This window comes from Cinclus cinclus, chromosome 4, assembly GCF_963662255.1.
Source record: "Cinclus cinclus chromosome 4, bCinCin1.1, whole genome shotgun sequence".
Classification (NCBI taxonomy): Eukaryota; Metazoa; Chordata; class Aves; order Passeriformes; family Cinclidae; genus Cinclus; species Cinclus cinclus.
Window position 1 is genome coordinate 69,780,765 of NC_085049.1, and position 17,260 is coordinate 69,798,024.

Genomic DNA, 17,260 nt, shown 5'->3' on the forward strand with positions numbered 1-17,260 from the left:
CTGAGCTGAGCTGGGCTGGGCTGGGCTGAGCTGAGCTGGGCTGGGCTGAGCTGAGCTGAGCTGGGCTGGGCTGAGCTGAGCTGGGCTGGGCTGGGCTGGGCTGGGCTGAGCTGAGCTGGGCTGGGCTGGGCTGGGCTGAGCTGAGCTGGGCTGGGCTGGGCTGGGCTGGGCTGGGCTGAGCTGAGCCGGGCAGCCCCGCTGGACCCTTCCCCCGACGGGCAGGGCGGGGCAGGGAATAGCGGCGAGGGCCCGGCCAGGGGAGGGGAGGGGAGGGGAGGGCCGGTCCCGTGGGCCGTGCCTGGCACCTGTGCGGAGGGCGGGGCGCGGCCCCGAGCTGGGGAAGCGGCGGAGGCGCAGCAGATCCGCGGAGCGGAGCTCAGCTCTTAGCCCGGCCGTGCCCATGGCCGGCCGCGGGCCCGAGCAGGGCTACATCCGCACCGTGCTGGGCCAGCAGATCCTGGGCGAGCTGGACAGCTCCAGCCTGGCGCTGCCCTCCGAGGAGCGGCTCAGACTCTCGGGAGATCGCGCCGGGGAGGAGAAGGCGCTGCGGATCCAGCGGCAGGTCCGGCAGACGCTGGCCAGGAAGAGCCGGGGCTCGCTGTACAATGGTGAGTGCCCGCCCCGCCCGGCGATGCTCTCCGGCACGGGGACCCGGCACACGGCTCCGGGCTGGAGCCCGGCTGTGCCCGCGGCTTCCCGGACTGCTCGGGCAGAGAGAGAAACGTGGCTCTGTCGCTTCTTCTTTAACTCTTCCCACCGCCGCGAGTGCAAGTTTCTCCCTTCAGCCTCCGCCGTAGCTCGGTGCGTGGCGGGGCTGCTCCGGGCTCTCCGCTGCCCCGGAGGGGAACCGAGCCGAAATTCTCCTCATCCAGCAGCCGCTCCGTGTGCTTATTTTAATGCCTTTAGCTTTACCCACTGCTCCTGTTTGCGAAGAGAATTGGGAAGAATCGTAGAAAAAGTTTTGCCTTGTTTAACCGTGAATTAAAAAAAAAGAAAGAAAGAAAAAAAAAAGGGCAAACTGAAAGTCTGGAAAAGTAACTCCCGGAAAGGCATGAATGGGAAGCAGTCAGGAGTTATTACCCAGTTCTTTGACGTGTGTGATACAAATTGACGTCAGTCATCCCTCCCTCCCAAGATCTGGTAGCCGGGAGGCCAGAGCAGTCAGGAGATCTGCAGCCACACCTTGTGCCCCGGGCAGAGCCCGGCCACAACAGGCACCCACAGGGTGACTGCCAAGTGCTGAGGGTTAAAGGCAAGATGCTCGGGGGGTTTAGTCTTAGCTATTCATGAAAACTTTATATACCGTGAGACTTTAAATTTGGGGTTTTTTAATGGGAAGATAGGCTTTCAGGCTACATGTCCTGTTGCTCCTTTGTCTTTAAAGAAGCTGTCACTTTTCATTTGCTGAAAGCTGTAAGACAAAAGTCTTTATAACCATACTTCTCTTATTTATCTTAACAGTCAAGCAGACAAATATTTTTCTTGTTCTCTGTTTGGCCTCTATTTAAAAAGACAGCTCATGGTAAAAATGGACATATTATGCTTGTAGAAATCAGTTGTAAGGATCACATAAATGGGTGTACAATGTGCAGATAAATATGCAAGTCCTTAGTTTGGCTGCTGTCATTTAAATACGGTTTCTAAACTCTTTTAGAGTAGTGTAATTTCTTTTTCTCTCAGCAGATTGCCTGAAAAAAGCTTTTTAAGCAGTAGCTTATAAATGATATGGTGTTATGAACCTAAGCTCATGTCTCTAAACCATGCATAAAGCACTATGAAAACACAGTTCCCGTGCTGCCAAGTCATCCTGGCTTCTCTGGAATACATTAACAGATCTGATGTATTTGGGGTTAGTTATCTTAGTTTACTTTCTTTCTCTAAAGGTCAGGTGTTTGATGCCCTTGCATTTCTGAGACACTAAAACTTTTAAACTTCAGGATGAGGGGTGGAAAATGGCATGTCTGTAACATGTCTTGTTCTTGCGAAAAATGAACTTTTCTTCTTTCAAACATATTTTTATGGGCAAGTTGATGTACAGTGTTTAGTTGCGCTGCAAAACTCACAAAAAAATAAAACTGAAATGCATTTCATTAATTTATGCATATGTATAATACATGTATATCTGTCTATATCTTAAATATATATCATGTGAATCATAGCTAATCTTGCACTTGTCATGTTCACTTTCCTGAAAAATATACACATAGTTTCATGTGTGTCCCAATGTGCTTTCTATATAGACTTGCTCAAAGCTGAACCGTATTTGAGAAACATTTGAATTCTGATGTGTAGGGAACTTTTTACAAATACGCTCTCTTTTACATGCAAAAGCATCCCTTTCTATGTAGTATGTCCCTTTTCTGGCTACATTCATCCAGGTTCCTGTACTGTTGGCAGTTTCAGGGGAAGATTACAAAGATTTAGAGGGGGCAGGAACAGTTCCCTGTGATATAACTGTCCTGTGTATAGGAGTATGTCAGACTCTACTCAGCAAGGTTACTTAGCACATACCTAACCACAGTGTTCACCTGCATGCCTATAATTAGCCAAGCACATAACCACCAGGTATGAAAAATCAGTGCTCAGAAAGGTCTTGCCCAGTGTCATCAATGCACACCCATTTTCTACTGCTGCAAACTTTGAAGCCACAAGAAGCAGTTTGTCAGCCAGCATAATTTCTCCTTAGGGTTTTGAATCAGAGGTGTCTGCTTAGCCTTCAGCACTACTTTTATATGGATAAACTTATTTTTTTCCTCCTACCCCCATATTGTTTGTTGTTTCATGCCCTTTTCCCCCCTTTTGGAAGGTGAGTTTCTTTCTGATAATAGAAATTCAGTAATCTTCAGATTTGAGGATTCCACCTGCTGCCAAAAGATTGAAGTTACATATGCCCTCAGCTCTTTTCAAGATGTTGTCAAGCATTGTTAATAGCTTTTCAAGCAGTTCAACAACAGCTGCCACTTGTCCAGTTTATTTACTGCTGAGCCTTTATAAATTAAAGACTGGGCTGCCCTTAAAAGTTTTAAACAACCGAAGCAGTCGTATCAAATTTCTGAATGCTATTTAAGGATGGAAATACAGTGGTAGGTAGTTCCATCTTATCAGAGTAAAAGTGTCATTTGGAATCACCGGCTTTAATGACTGGTGTTTTGTCACAAGTGCTGTTTTTATTTTATATACATTTTAGGAATCTTTTAAACTTCATTCTGTGTATGAGTCCACTTGCCTCTGATCTTGTTCCTTTTGGATTTTGATTGGCTTTTCCAGGCATCCTTATCAGATCCTCACTGTGAAATCAGGGACAGAATTGAGTAATGTATCGCACAAAACCAAATGGCCTAGTGAACTGCTGGCTGTGTTCTAATTTTCTAACAAGTTCTATAAGCACAGTGTGTTTAACAAAAGCAAAACCAAACAAACAACAACAACAAAAAAAACAGAATTCAATCTTACGTGATTTCCAAATAGACAACATCAGATATAAGATGGTGGAAATCAGAGACTTATTTATTCCTCATGTTTATTAATTTCTAAAATTCATAGTATTTTGTTTTTACAATGGCTTTTAGGGACTCAGGGCATTTTTTTTGTCTTTAGCTTTCTATTTCGCAGAATGCTGGCAATGCTGTTAACTGTTGCATAGTAATTTTCTGTTTCTGCCTTTCTGGGATAAGGAAGTAGGAAAAATACCCATGTTGACTTTCAGTTCTTCTTGGTTTTGTTACATTCTTTACCTTTGTTTCCTGAGCCACAAGAAATCTTTTTCTTAAATTGGAACCCTCATGTAAATGTCCTAACCAACAGAAAATGTTGGAAAAACTCCTCTGGGACCAGGCATGTGCTGGCAGAATGTTGAAGGAGCACAATCAAAAGGAAGGCTCTTTGATCTCGAGATGAAGGGATTCAGTGATGGTTTTGATATGCCATTATTAAATGTCATCATCTCGGTCCATCCCGAGTGCTGAAGTATAGAAAAGGATGGGAGGGTGCTGAGGAGTCCCGTGGGGAGGTGACCACCCAGGTGTCCTGAGCAGGAGTGGACAGTGAGCACCAGGCAGGGGGACACTGCAGGTGTGTGGCAGTCCCTCAATCCCTGTCACACTGGTGTGTGCAGGTACAGCTGCACTGATGACCGCCCCGGGGGATTCAAAGCCAAAATTTGGCTTTCGTGGTATCTATTCAAATGCAAAAGACTCACAACCGAGATTTACAGCGGTGCATGATTTAAGGGGGATTTGATACACCCAGGTCCTTAGTGGAGATAATAGTCTTTTTTCATCCACCAGATATCTTGGAGATGCCTCTTGTCATTGTTGTTTTTGAGAGCAAAATAAACATTAGTTTACAACCATAGTCAGTGACTGCTGGGAAGAAATTTCCAAATCTTGGGAGGTGTTGGGCTTGTCAGGTCCAGGGGAACAAAGGGGCCTTGAGAAGAGCCTCAGTGGAGACAGATGGGATTTCTGCTCAGTCATCTGTACAGCCTGCTGCCTCCTGATACTGTAATTATTTTTTCTGGTGTCAGAATTTTCCTGTAACTGTTGCAATATCATGTGACTTGTGCACAGCTTTTATTTTAGGCGTGGAAAAGAGCAGAGGGGTTCAGTTTGCCTCCTCCACTGACCACATCCAAGGTGTTCTTTAGCTGTTTCAGATCATATGGACAGGGGACAGGGAACTGATAAGCAGTTCCACTCAACTGCCCACACATGGGTGTCTGGTGCTGTCTGAGATGCCTGAGTTGTCCAAAATATCCTTATGGGATGACAGACATGATGCAGGGCCTGCAGCAAACCCATTTTTTCCTGACTGGCTGCTGGAAATCAAGTGTGGTGTCCTATGGTCTCTCAAGTAGCGTTTGTCCCCTGTGGATGAGAAACTGAATCGTGTGCTTGTTTCCTGAGGAGAGAGGTTTTGTGAGAGTTTAAACACTGAGAATCACAGTGCGGTTCTCCTAACAGCATTAGTGCTAACAGTTTATGAGAGCACAATGTAAATTAAATAAATAATAATTCATGGCTTTTTAAAATCGAACAACAGAGCGGTGCACTGGGTGTGTAAGGTTTTTGTAGTACAGTGAAAATAAACTGAAGGGAGCCTCGCTGGCACAGGCATGTTCTGATCAGGTCACCTATCCTGCATCTCATAACTCGGAAAGGCACAGCATTTCAGTTCCTACTTTTTCCTTTACCACACTGACTTTTGGCACAAGTGACCAGCACACAGTAAAAAGGCATGCCTTTTATGTCTGCCTAATAAATCTACAGGTAAAAGGCTGGCAGAATAATTTAGTGATGTGATAAGAGCAAGCAAGAGATAACTGCAAAGTGAAATTCCACAGGTTGACATAATACTGTGTTTGTCTCTGAAAGGGAAAAATTTTTAGTGATGGATAATTTCACAGGGAGACTGAAGGCGAAAAAAGGGGACTGCTTGAAGGATAAGATACCTGCATGGTACAATTTTTGATTGACTGTATTTTCTTTTTGCAGGGAGGGAACTGTTAAATATGTATTTTATCCTCAGCCAGTTAATGAATGGCCCTGTTATTTTTAACTCATCCTTTTTTTATTATTATTATTTTTATTTTTAATAAAGGCAACCTTAGAGTTCCCTAAAATATACAGAAATTACTTGTTGAAAGGGCCTTTATGCTCTAAGTAGATAACTGAGAATACTTTCTCACTAAATAAACAGGAAAACAATACAGACTGTAAAGAAACAGAAATTTATGGGTATTTATATTTCAAGATTTATTGTATTAAAGTCCTTTAATATGCAGCAGTGAAGAAAGTGAATCATTAAAAAGCCAGCCCTTAGCTGAGATGGACTCTTACTGGGCACCTGAAACAGTATATTGCTATGTGAATTACATGACACAAATGAGACATCCATATAAATTTGTAGATTTGGGGTGTTGGTGCACATTTCTGGGAATTTTGTGCAGTGTAAGAGAACAGTTTCCTCTTGCCTCGTTCTCATGGACTCAGGCAACCCTTGGGCTGTGGTAACCTTGTAATGTCAGGAAAGAATTATTACAATCCAAATCATGAGTTTGTCCAAGCTGCACCGTTCCACTCTCATGACACGAAGTTACTGTGAATGTGTCCTAACAAATCGCCTCATACGTGTTTAAATCTGCCAGAATGAGAGAATTAGAAGTAGGATTTTACAAGCAAAATAATTGCATTTTACTACTGAATCAGGCCTCAAATTATCACAGTCTGCCATTATATTGTTTTGTATTTTACTGTGGATACTATTGGATACACAAATCTGGTCTTCAGCAGTTTGGGCAAGTCAGCGATTGGTTCTTTAGATTTCTTTTATGTAGTATCTCAGGTAATATTTGCTATATTGAAAATTGATGGCTAATTAACTTCTTTCATGACCACTCTTACCTGTTCAGCCTAATAGGCCCATTTATGACTGATTTGAGTCTTGCTTTCAACTTCTGCTTCACTTCTTTAAACCTGTGTTAATTATATTCCTATATTCAGATTCTCACAGTGACATGGGAATCTCATAAATAATTATGTCATTAATGTCTTTTGCTTTTAAAAGTTTCATTAATAGAAGACTCTTTGAAAATGCATTCTGTCAGTGAAGGAAAAAAAAAAAAAGGAACAGCCTGAAGATTTTGTTGGCCTGTTTGGGGTTTTAATGGAAGAAATAATCACAATGTGCTGCTCTATTTTCAGAGTTGGGTCACGGAAAAAAAAGAATGAGAGCAGATAAACTGTAGATCTTTGACATTTTTTGTAGGATTAGTGAACCTTTCAAGTGCAGATTTGAAGTGTCACTGGACAGCCCAACTGTGCAGCACCATGAGCCCTAGAATTTGTTCCCAGACTCCTTGGGCTGTTTGGGTGGAGCATTGGGATTAGTGAAGCATTATTTGTTCCAATACGTTGTCATTAAATTAGCACCTGAGGGAGAGGAAACAGCAGCAGTTGAGGCAGACAGCTGTGAAATAAGGAGTCTACACTGAGTGTGTGCTGTTTGTTTACAACTGTACATGGTGACATCTGCCTCTCTGGGGTGCACAGTAACAGATACAGACATCAACCCATGTTTCTCAGCTCCAATCTGCAGCTGCAATATTTTCATTTCTTGTGTACTTTGCATGTCATAGTCAGCCAGTGTAAACCATGCATTTCTATATTTGCATCTGCATTCAAAATGTTTACAGTGAAAAATAAGTGTTCTTAGTTTCTTAGTTCAGTGATACTGTTTCTCAGCACTTAATCAGCTTGTTAACTGGGATATTTAAAACATCAGCTTGCTTTGCTAAAACATTTTTCATAGCTGCACGAGTCACTAGACTCCTAAAAGCTAAAAATAATTCTTAAGTAAAGTATATCGGGAACCGAAAAAAATTGCTTCTATCCTCAGGAAAATGCAAATATCCCTCTGTCATTTTCCTGTGCAATTTTCAGCTTATAAAAATGTCAGTGCTGACTGCTACCTTTCACTACTACTGTGTATCATCCTCCATAACACTGCCATGTTTTGTTAAGATCTTACTAATATCAGTCTTTGGTTCCAGGCAGCCTGCACCGTGCATCCAGTGTACCAGAGCGTGTCTATAACATGGGGATCACTGAGAATGATTTTGCACCAAGGTCTCCCTACAGTTTCTCATATTACCAGGAAAACCAGGTGAGGAAAGGAAGACAATGAGTAGAAATAAATATAGTATCACATATATAGTTTATTCGTTTTGTTGCCACAAATTATAGCATTTAGATAGTGTTTGCTTGTTTGTTTTCTTCTTAAAACCTGATTTTTAGAAAATGAGGGTTTTACAATGAAATCTCTTAATTCTCTCCCTTCTAATGACTTCAGAGCCCGGTTAGCAAATTCTAGTCAGTCATACACATGGGCTGTTTGCAGTCCTATTGGGTTTGTGAGAGTTGACATCAGGGTAGAAAATGAAAAATCATGCATACACTCCACTAATGCAAAGGCTGTGACAAATCAGATCTTCTTCCCTCCTACCAGACAGCAGCTCAGTCAGCACATCTGTACCTCAGGGTGGCCAGAAGCCATGCTGCCCAGGCAAACAGAATTAATCATCCAAAACCAAAGGAAAACAGATTGTTTTGGTTTCACAAATACTCTCATTCACACGAGGTAGAATGGTTCTTTATCATTTAAAATACTCCTGTTGTAACCTGTTTCATCATAACAAGAATTCCAGCAGTACAGTCCTTGCAGTACAAGGATGTTTCTAAACCATCTAATCATAAATTCTCTTGTTATTTTGACCAGCTTCTCTTGGGGTCATGGCCTGAATGCTGAGATAAATAATTGGTTTTCTGCACGGTTTTTGATACAGTTCATGACTGCTTTTGAACCTATTTGAAGGAGCGACTGGGAAATCAACACAGCTCCATAGCAATGGTCCTTCATGATCCATTTAGTAAACTGAAAGCATTTTGGCTTGAGAACAGAAATATTCATTTACTAAATGACTTTGTATGAAGGAGGCAATTCCTTCCTTGTTTTGGATTACTCAAGAATGGCTTTTTGTCATTAAAAGCCATCTTTTGAACCGTCAGTGAATCAGCTCTGATTCTGTATAGGGAGAGACAGAAACATTTACCTGAATACGTTTCATTCTCTGTCCTCCCATCCTCTGTTCTCACCTGTCCTGCAGCCCATAATATTTGACCTGAATCCATTCCTTGCAGAGGAGAGCAGCAAGAGGAAAACTGGAGGTGACAGAGGAATCACAAGAAAATATTTAATACAGTTCACCAGGCAGGGGGTGGGGAGAAAAGAGAAAAAAGTGTAAAACCTGGGAAAAGCCACAAGGGCTAGTACTTCATAAAAACATTAATTATCCCAAAACAACAGATAAAGTTATCTTTGCATAACTTATGTAGTGCAAAGAGATATATCCAATGATCTTTGCCTGAGCCTGCTAGTTTCTATAACCTTTACTCCTTTTGTGAGTCAACTATTACCCTCAAGATCTCTTCAGCAGTGAAATTAAGGGAAATCAGTCTGGCATCTTATCTACTAAGCACTGTTTCTTCAATTAGAAGCTTATGTAAGCTTCTCAGTTTACCTTAAAAATGCCTTTAATATTTCTAAATTTTAATACAGTGTGGAAATGGAGAATATGGAGCTTTCTTTTATGGTTGTATGCAGCTATGCTTGCTGATTTTTTAAAAAAAATTGGTCCATGACTCCTCTATTTCAAGGCCAGATAGTGTCCCAAGTTGATTTAGTTCTGTAAGGCTGTGAATGGAATATGCAGTCCAATACAGAGTACAAGAAAAAAGTATGAGAATCAAGAGACCTCAGTGGTACCTAAAAGTAAGAATCTTGAAGGTACATTCTACAAAGAAAGGTTGACACCAGTGGATTTGTTTGGTTTTGGAAAGAAACAATTGTAAAGCAAGATGGTGATCCAATACATTAGGTAAAGGAAGAAAAAATAATCTAAAATTGCAGCTGTAAAATTAGGGAAGTCATTGAGATGATGAAATGGTCATTTTAAATTTTTTGGAGTGTTATACAATCCCATTAATTTTTAAGAGGCTGGACAAACAGGGACTATCTCTTTTTACTAGCTCCTACCACAAATGAACACAATCCTAAATATAATGCTAAATAACTTTATATTAATAAGGTTATTATCAACATGCAGACACTTCGGTATAATATTTTTTATATTTGATTGATTAATTTTCTTCTATCTGTTAGACAGCCTTGAATTTAGTTTTAGTAGCAGATGTCAGTGTTAATCCCCAAGGAGTTTCAACAGAAAAATCTCCATTAATAATCAATTCATTACCTAGCATAATTGACTTATGCAACTACTCTGGGTTTATGACAGAAGACTGGATGCTTAGACTTTGTCTCCTGATGTTCGGACTGTAGTTCTTCCTGCCTTCACGAGGGAGGTGCGAAGAAGCGCGGCAGAGTCCCATTTAACGCACAGCTGTGGTGATGTCCACTGGGGTTTTTTTTGTGGTTCTGGGAGCAGACTGTAGAATTTTTGTCTTTACTTTGTTTGGTTTGGTTTCTTTGCTGCTAATCCTAAGTGCTGTGACCTTACCATGGCTCCTGTTGTTTCGTGCCCCCCCCCGGAGCAGGTTGCCTCCCCATCCTCTTACACCAATGGCTGGGGGACAAGGATCGCTTACAGGACGATGGAAGAGAGAGCTCAAAGGCAGCCTTTGAAGAGACTGGAGGTTTCGCCCCAGCGAAATCCGGAAAGATTGGCGTACGTCTGCAACGATTTCCACTACGGCGGGGGGATTTCAGCCGGCTTCTGCGAGAGGCACGGAGATAGCCCGAGATCCAGCGGGACCGTGCCGCCAAGATACGCGCGCTCGGAGATTGTCGGCTACAGCCTTGGCGACTGCGCGCACAGGGGACGCTCCTTCAAGAGACAGTCCCGCGTGGGGACCGTCGCCGAGGCTCTCTTTGACGGTGCCCACCCCAGCCCCGCCGTCCCTCTGCACCGCCTGCCCGGCCACAGCCGCAGCGTGACCAACCTTCTGGAGAAGGAGAACTGCCTGGCCTCGGAGAGCGCCGTGGGACAGGTGAGGTCCCCGACCGCATCCCGTTTGTCTCAGAACAGGCAATCCGTGAGGTCCGGCTTCTACCAAACGGCCTTCAGAAGCACGCGGAGCGGGAGGGAAGTTTCCCAGCCAGCTTCCACAGCCAGTGTGACTGCAGAAACGGATGGGAAGAGGATGCCAGTGACAGCTGCGGTGGCCGCAGCGGGGAGAAATGGTTTCCTGCAGAGCGAGCAAGTGACCCTCAATGGATCTCAGCTCGGGTAAGCACGGTGCAGGACCCGCTTTGGCTCTGGGCTGTCTCAGCTGGCAGGAACGTGGTTGTTAGGAAGTAAACTCATAGCTTGTGGTTCAGCAGCCAGCACCAAGTATGAAATATCAGCGCGGACGAGGCAGAAGGTAGACCGGCTTTTAAAAATCAACATCCAGTGCAACAGAGGAGAGGGGAGAAAACATGTGTGTGTATGTACAGTGCAGGGTCTACACCTCCTGCTGAAATTTGGGACCCCCTTTTGCCAAGAGTTAATTTTATTGGGACACATGTAGTCACTGAGTAATTTACAGCCTAAGTCACAATATACAAAATTGTATTGGCAAATTTTGTGCTCGCAAGAACCCGTACGATATCAGTACTGGTTCTCACAAGAACAGGTCAGAAATGTACCGGTGGAATAGCTTTTGGCAGACTGACAATTTCCAATTAAAAATCCTTCATGGTTTCAAGGACACGTCTTAGTTTTTATAAACTTCAGGTAAAAGACAGGCAGAAATTTCTCTTAGCTCTGCAGCACCATCAGTCCCTAGAACAAATACAAACTGCTCTAAATCCCAAGACCACAGAGCTTCCCACTAGCATGAGATCCTGCACGCTCTGAAGGAGTTATCTTAATTTGAAACTCTGTTAGCTCCATGCCAAAAATTCCCAAATCTCCCCCCGACTTCATGAAAATTGTATAGAATACAATTTCGGGATTTTTCCCAAAATTAGTTCCCCCACCAAAAATTCCTTTCCAGAGAAGATTTCAGAATGTTTAAAATCTGTTCCATTTTCAAAAGAGAAATTCTATTATTTCTGAATTCCCCCTCAGGAGTGAATATCTTTTCATTTTAGAACAATTCTGAATGTTTCCAGAGCTGTTATGTTTCAGTGGACAGAACAAGCTACTTCATATACAGGAGATAGTTTCTTGCGTGTTTATTCTGGTTGCTGTTATTTCACAATTCAAATAGGATCCTAAAATTTCAGTTTAAGTTAATCCTAGTGTAATTTACAACAGTGTTATTAAGAAATGGCTTTTTTCCCCCCATAGCTGTGTAGCTGTTAAATTCATTTTTCCAAAGACCTGTCTTTCTTCTTTTTCTGAGGTTCTTGCTCTATGAGAAGAGTCATTACCTGACATTACTGCTTTGTGTAGATCAGGTATTTTTTGTTGTTAACTACATGTTGTGTGTTATGATTCTATTTGCAAACCAAATGGTGGTGCTATTATTATTATTATTATTATTATTATTATTATTATTATTATTATTATTATTATTATTATATATTGTATGCTCACTTTTGGTCTGGATTGAAGGATTGAAATTTTCATCTCTGGGTGAGGCAGGACTACAGAGATCTGACATTAATTATGTTGACTTTTAACTATTCAGACTTTGCAGCCAGTAAGTCCAAAAAAGATCAGCTGAGAGCTCACAACAGCTAAAGATTTTGGAGTAGTAATACTGAAAATTGGTACTTGGTTTTGGTTTTTAGTAGGGAGGACTTTATTTTTCAGTAAGACAATTTACAAACGTGTAACCCATTGATTTAATAATCTGCTTGAGTTTTGGTGCATTCTTGAATGCATTTCTGAGCCACAACCAACAATTTTTATCTTGAATTACATGTAGAAGCTATTTTGGCTTTTCTTTTGCAGGTGCAGACACTGGAGTCTGGTTGTCTGTCTGTACAGACATCAGGCAAAGTATTTTAATACCTGCAGATGTAAAAATCAGTCTTGAATCATTGTGCAAGTGCCTTGATTGTGACCATGTTAACTCAGATGGAAGATCTGTGATCTATTGGAAATCTTTGTGATGGCATAATTTCTTAAGTGCCAGATTTTAGGTTCAGTGTTTTCAGTGCCAGAAGTTTCCTCAGTCAAGGAGTTTGTAGACACTCTCGGTTTTCTTGTTATTTCTCATTCTCTTCTTTTAGGGTTGCATTTATCTGATGTTGCTACCTTACTTGTTGGTCCCTTAGTAATGTAAAGGGAAAAAAAGAATATAAGCTTGTTTTTTGGAGTAATTTAATTTTTCCAGAAATCTGTACTTTTTTTTTTTTTTAGGGAGGTCACAATTTGTCTTTCCAAGTGATTTAAGAGAATGTAAAATAGTTGTGTAAGGTCAAAGAGAAGAAGTGGACCAGCTGTGTACAGCATTTGAAACATATCTAAAAGCATTTTCAAACTTCTTGTAAAAGAATTAGCTCATGCTGTGAAAGCAGAGTTGAAAAAATCAGAGTACAGAGATGCCATCTCTGTATCTTCTGGTGAAGAGAATCTGTTAAGAGCATCCTTATGATTAAGAGCTTAGAAAAGAGAGAGACTCAACCTGAAGCTGTCTGAGAAATGGCTGCTGGCAGGTTCTGACCTCTAAATGTGCTGAGAGCTGCCACAAAATGATTATGTATGCATTTGTCTCAAAACTGGTATATTTTGGCAGTTAAGACGAAGTCAGAATCTGTCAAGTCGTTGTTCATTGTTTAACAACCTTTGCCTGGCTGGCCATTTGTTTGGTGTCACCTCATGTGCCACTCAGCCACAGAGCTAATTAAGTTTGCCTGTAAATACTTCGAGGGTGGGAACAGAATCCTTACATCAGATTTTATTTTGACAAGAGTTAGGGTGCTGCCACTTTATGAATACCACTGAGGGTCAGAGATGGTATTGCATCCCTCATTGCTGCCAGATAAAACATTAGGGAATGTTGTTTTGATCTGATGGAGAGCTGTCCAAGAAAGGCGGTGCACACCTCGAGAGCAGTCCTCTGCCTGCTGCACGGAGGAATAACGGTGTGCCTGGGGGGCTGCTGTCAGTCTCAGGGCACAGCTGTACCCCCAGCACCTAGCACTGCACTGTCTGCCTGGCCGTGTGTCCATCTCAGCCCGCCAGTGGCTCCTGATGCATGGTACTCCTCTGGGATACTCTTGGCATCCTCACGTTGAGTTCCCACTTCAGTTCTGTGGTGTGCCCTGAGGGATCAGCTCGTGCGTCAGCCTTGACCTTGGGAAGCCTCTGGTTCTGGTCCTCTTCAGCTGCTGGGCAGTGAAATGCCACAATTCAGTACCTCAGAGATGTCTGCTGCTCACAGAAAGTGACTGAATTTGGTCAAAAGTGCTCCAAAATTCTTGTTGTGTCCAGCGGGTAGACATGGTCACCTGTGCACATTTACAGCATGGTCTCAAAACCTTTGCTGGTTTAAGAAATGTAAGTAAAACCCAAGTTTGGAAAGCCTGCTTTTCAGTTTCCCTACAGAATAAGAAGTATGATCTGGCTAATTTTCCATGTTCCACTTTTCTGAGCATTTTTATTATTTAATATTTCTGCTTAGTTTAAAGAAAAAAAATTAAAGTTTCAACTTTAGTAAACATATTTCCCAGGTACTCATTTTAATTTGGGTTAAAATGTCTAACTGCAGATTCATTTACTGAGATAATTATCAAGTAAATCATTCTGATTCTGGTAGCTGTGCAGTAGGGAGTTATTGCCAATTACTGCTTGTTTCACTGTGGGTCACAGACTGCCCTCTCATCCCTTTCTGGCCAGTGGCACATCTGCTACTACAAAACTATCTGGATTTAAAAAAAAAATATGTAGGATGCTCACATTCTTGTCAGTTTTCCTCTCTCTGTTTTTTTTTTTTTTCCCTCTTGGTGCTGCACATTTGAAACCAAAAGTAAATAAAAAGTCTAGAGAGCATAACCACCTGTCCCAGACCTAGTGCACCTGATTGTGCCATTAAATGTTTTATGTTCCATTTACTGGGGGGAAAAAAAAGTGTTTGGTGACCTCTATTTCTATTTTTTATATGGTTGTCTAACACAATCATCATTTAAGCAAACATACTTTGGAAGTTGGAAGGGAAGTGGTGGCACATATTTCTGATACTCTGTACATTAGCACTCTACCACAGGATCTCTACATACTCAGTTTAATTTTTATTTTTCCCACCTGAAAAAGAGCTTTGCCCATCTATTTCAGGCAAGAACAATTTCCTTTTTATTGAAAAAAAATGAAGTTCTGAGTCCTGCATAGATGTAGTGTGGGAACTAAGACACTGATGAAAGGCATAAAATACAAAAATTTGATCATCACACTCTTGAGGGAAACATCAAGGTATCTTCACAATAATAGTCACTCTGACATGGTTATGGCCTTCTTTTGATCCTCATCCACCTCTTCATCCTTCCTTGCACAATCTTTGTTCATGCACTGGACAGAAACACTGATAGAAACATCTACTGGTATTTCCATTTTGTTGTTGTAACTTAAAGCATGACTTGCTTTCTCCAGAACCACACTTCTATTTATGACTTCCTCTTCCCCCCCGAATATCAATATCTCTTAAAGCCATTATGATATTTTCTGCTATAGGAAAGGGGAAAAAAAATATCTCTAAGAAAAGCTAGAGTTACATGAAAACCACAGAAATCCTAGTTTTACAAGACTGATATTTTTTCTGCAGTCTCTCTTCACTAGATCTCTCTGACTATACTTTTAAGGAGCCCAGAAGTGGAGATGACCCTGGAGCGTGCAGTGAACATACTGAAGAGTGAAAATACTCAGTCCACCCCCAGGATCCTTGCTGCAGTGACTTTCATACAGCATGAGTGCTTCCAAAAAGCAGATGCCAGGAGAAAAGTGAGTAATTGTTTTTTTGCCAGTTACAATCAGGTAGAGAAAATAAGATTCTATACTTTATGGCACTGTGTGCCAGCATGAAAAGAAAGAAGGCAGTCCCAAGTAACCTTACAGGATACTGATGTTGTATATTTTCCCTAAAATAGATTTATGTGTTTTGCTGCAGATTCTTTTGAACCCACTCAGTGTATACCCACTCAATTTGCTCTTCTTCAGACCAAACACACTTAATTCTTTCAGCCTTTATAAATCATGGAGTCTGAACTTTTTGTCAATATAGTTGCTCCTGTCTCTCATTTTTTTACTTGCATGCAGAAATATCCCAAGAAAGAAAATTCTGAGGACAGTGCAAACTTATCCAAGCTTCAGGGTTTGTTAGGACTGCACAAATGTGTTAAAAAAAGTATGTGGGTTAGCAAAAATGTTAAGGGCTCGCTGGAACTATGTACATGCATTAGTACATTGTTTAGATTAACCAAATTTTCAAGTCTCTTACAAGAAACTTCTGGAGTCTCTTACAAGTTTTTCAATAGGGTAGATTAAAAATATTCTCTTTTTCCTTTTCTGTAAATGTCACTACTGAACACAAATATGTGTTCATATTCAAATGTGTTCATGTTCAAATATGTGTTCATCTCCTGCTGTACAGTTCTGTATATTAAAATGTAAGGTAATTGTTTATTTTAACCATTAAAAACATTATTACACCTACTTTGGCTTGTAATATGCTCAGCCTTACCTCCATAATCATGTGCATGCAGTCCAGTTCAGTGACAGCCAAACATGTCTCAGTTCCTTTGACGTGCTTTAGGGTATGTCAGAGTCAGTTTTGGGAGAAAAATAACAGTACAGGTGATGACCTTAACTTCAAACTGAGGACAGAGCTTCAAAACTGAAAATTTAAAAGTGGATTATTATCCAGAGCTCTCTCAGGCAGCTTCCCAGAAAAACAAGTGACTGAGTAGTGTTCAGATTGGAGCAGTCAGTCTGAAGCCACCTTCTCTTTTCCTGTCTATCCCACGTATCCTATAATGAGCTTTTATGTTTGGTGCCTGTCAGACTTGTTCACGTCGGCATGGTCTCGTGTCCCCTTTTTAGCCTTTCAGCCTACATTCTTTGTTTATTGTTCCCTGATATTTGACAGTTTGTGGGTCTGGTGGTTTTTCTGTTTCCATGAACTTCTCAGTATTTTGGTGAATTTTGTCTACTAATGAAAATTTAGAAGGACCATTCAATAGCTGTTGTAAATTCTCAGCAAATTATGTGGAAATAGCACTCCTTTTAAAAGAGCTATAAATGCCTTGAAATCACTGACAGAAAGTCTGTGTAGATATTTTTTTGAAAACCAAACAGCTATAGTATTGGTGTCCAAAGGGCTGATCTAGTGCAATAAAACAGGTTGATGTGCCTTCAGCATGCTCTGTGCACCACTGCCCTCACGACATGTATTCCTGTGTTCCACTGTGCTAGCGTTCAGGTGATTGCTGAGTGATTGCAGGGGGAAGTCAGGTCAGCAGAGCAGGTTAAAGAAACTGTGCCTTTTGTACAGCTGGATCACAGGAGAGGCTGCCAAGCTGTGTAGCTTACTCCATGAAGGACACAAGGCTTTGGTAACATTCCATTTTTTCGTGCTGCCAACACCTGCCGGTTGTAGTGAATTCATTTTATCGTTAAACTCAGGACTGTTTAAGACACTGGTATCAGATTTCTGAGTCTTTCATGTGCTGTTGGTTCTGCACAAGGGTGAGTTTGTCCACAAAACCACGTGACGTTTTGAGATGCTAGAGGAGACTGCTTACAATCATACATTAATGTAAG

At 41.6% G+C, this 17,260-nt stretch overlaps 1 protein-coding gene across 3 annotated transcripts in view; it reads left to right on the forward strand.

Moving 5' to 3' along the window:
- Nucleotides 1-358: 358 nt before the first annotated feature.
- The window catches only part of PKP2 (plakophilin 2), a 36,189-nt gene continuing 19,287 nt past the window's right edge, over nt 359-17,260 (forward strand). For 2 of the 3 annotated variants that reach the window (XM_062491516.1, XM_062491518.1), the window contains exons 1-4: nt 359-608; nt 7,550-7,662; nt 10,107-10,801; nt 15,304-15,442. In XM_062491516.1, coding sequence (XP_062347500.1) covers nt 401-608; nt 7,550-7,662; nt 10,107-10,801; nt 15,304-15,442 — 1,155 coding nt within the window. In that variant the 5' untranslated portion in view covers nt 359-400. The remainder of the gene's footprint in view (nt 609-7,549; nt 7,663-10,106; nt 10,802-15,303; nt 15,443-17,260) is intronic. The other variant, XM_062491517.1, reaches the window with a different exon arrangement.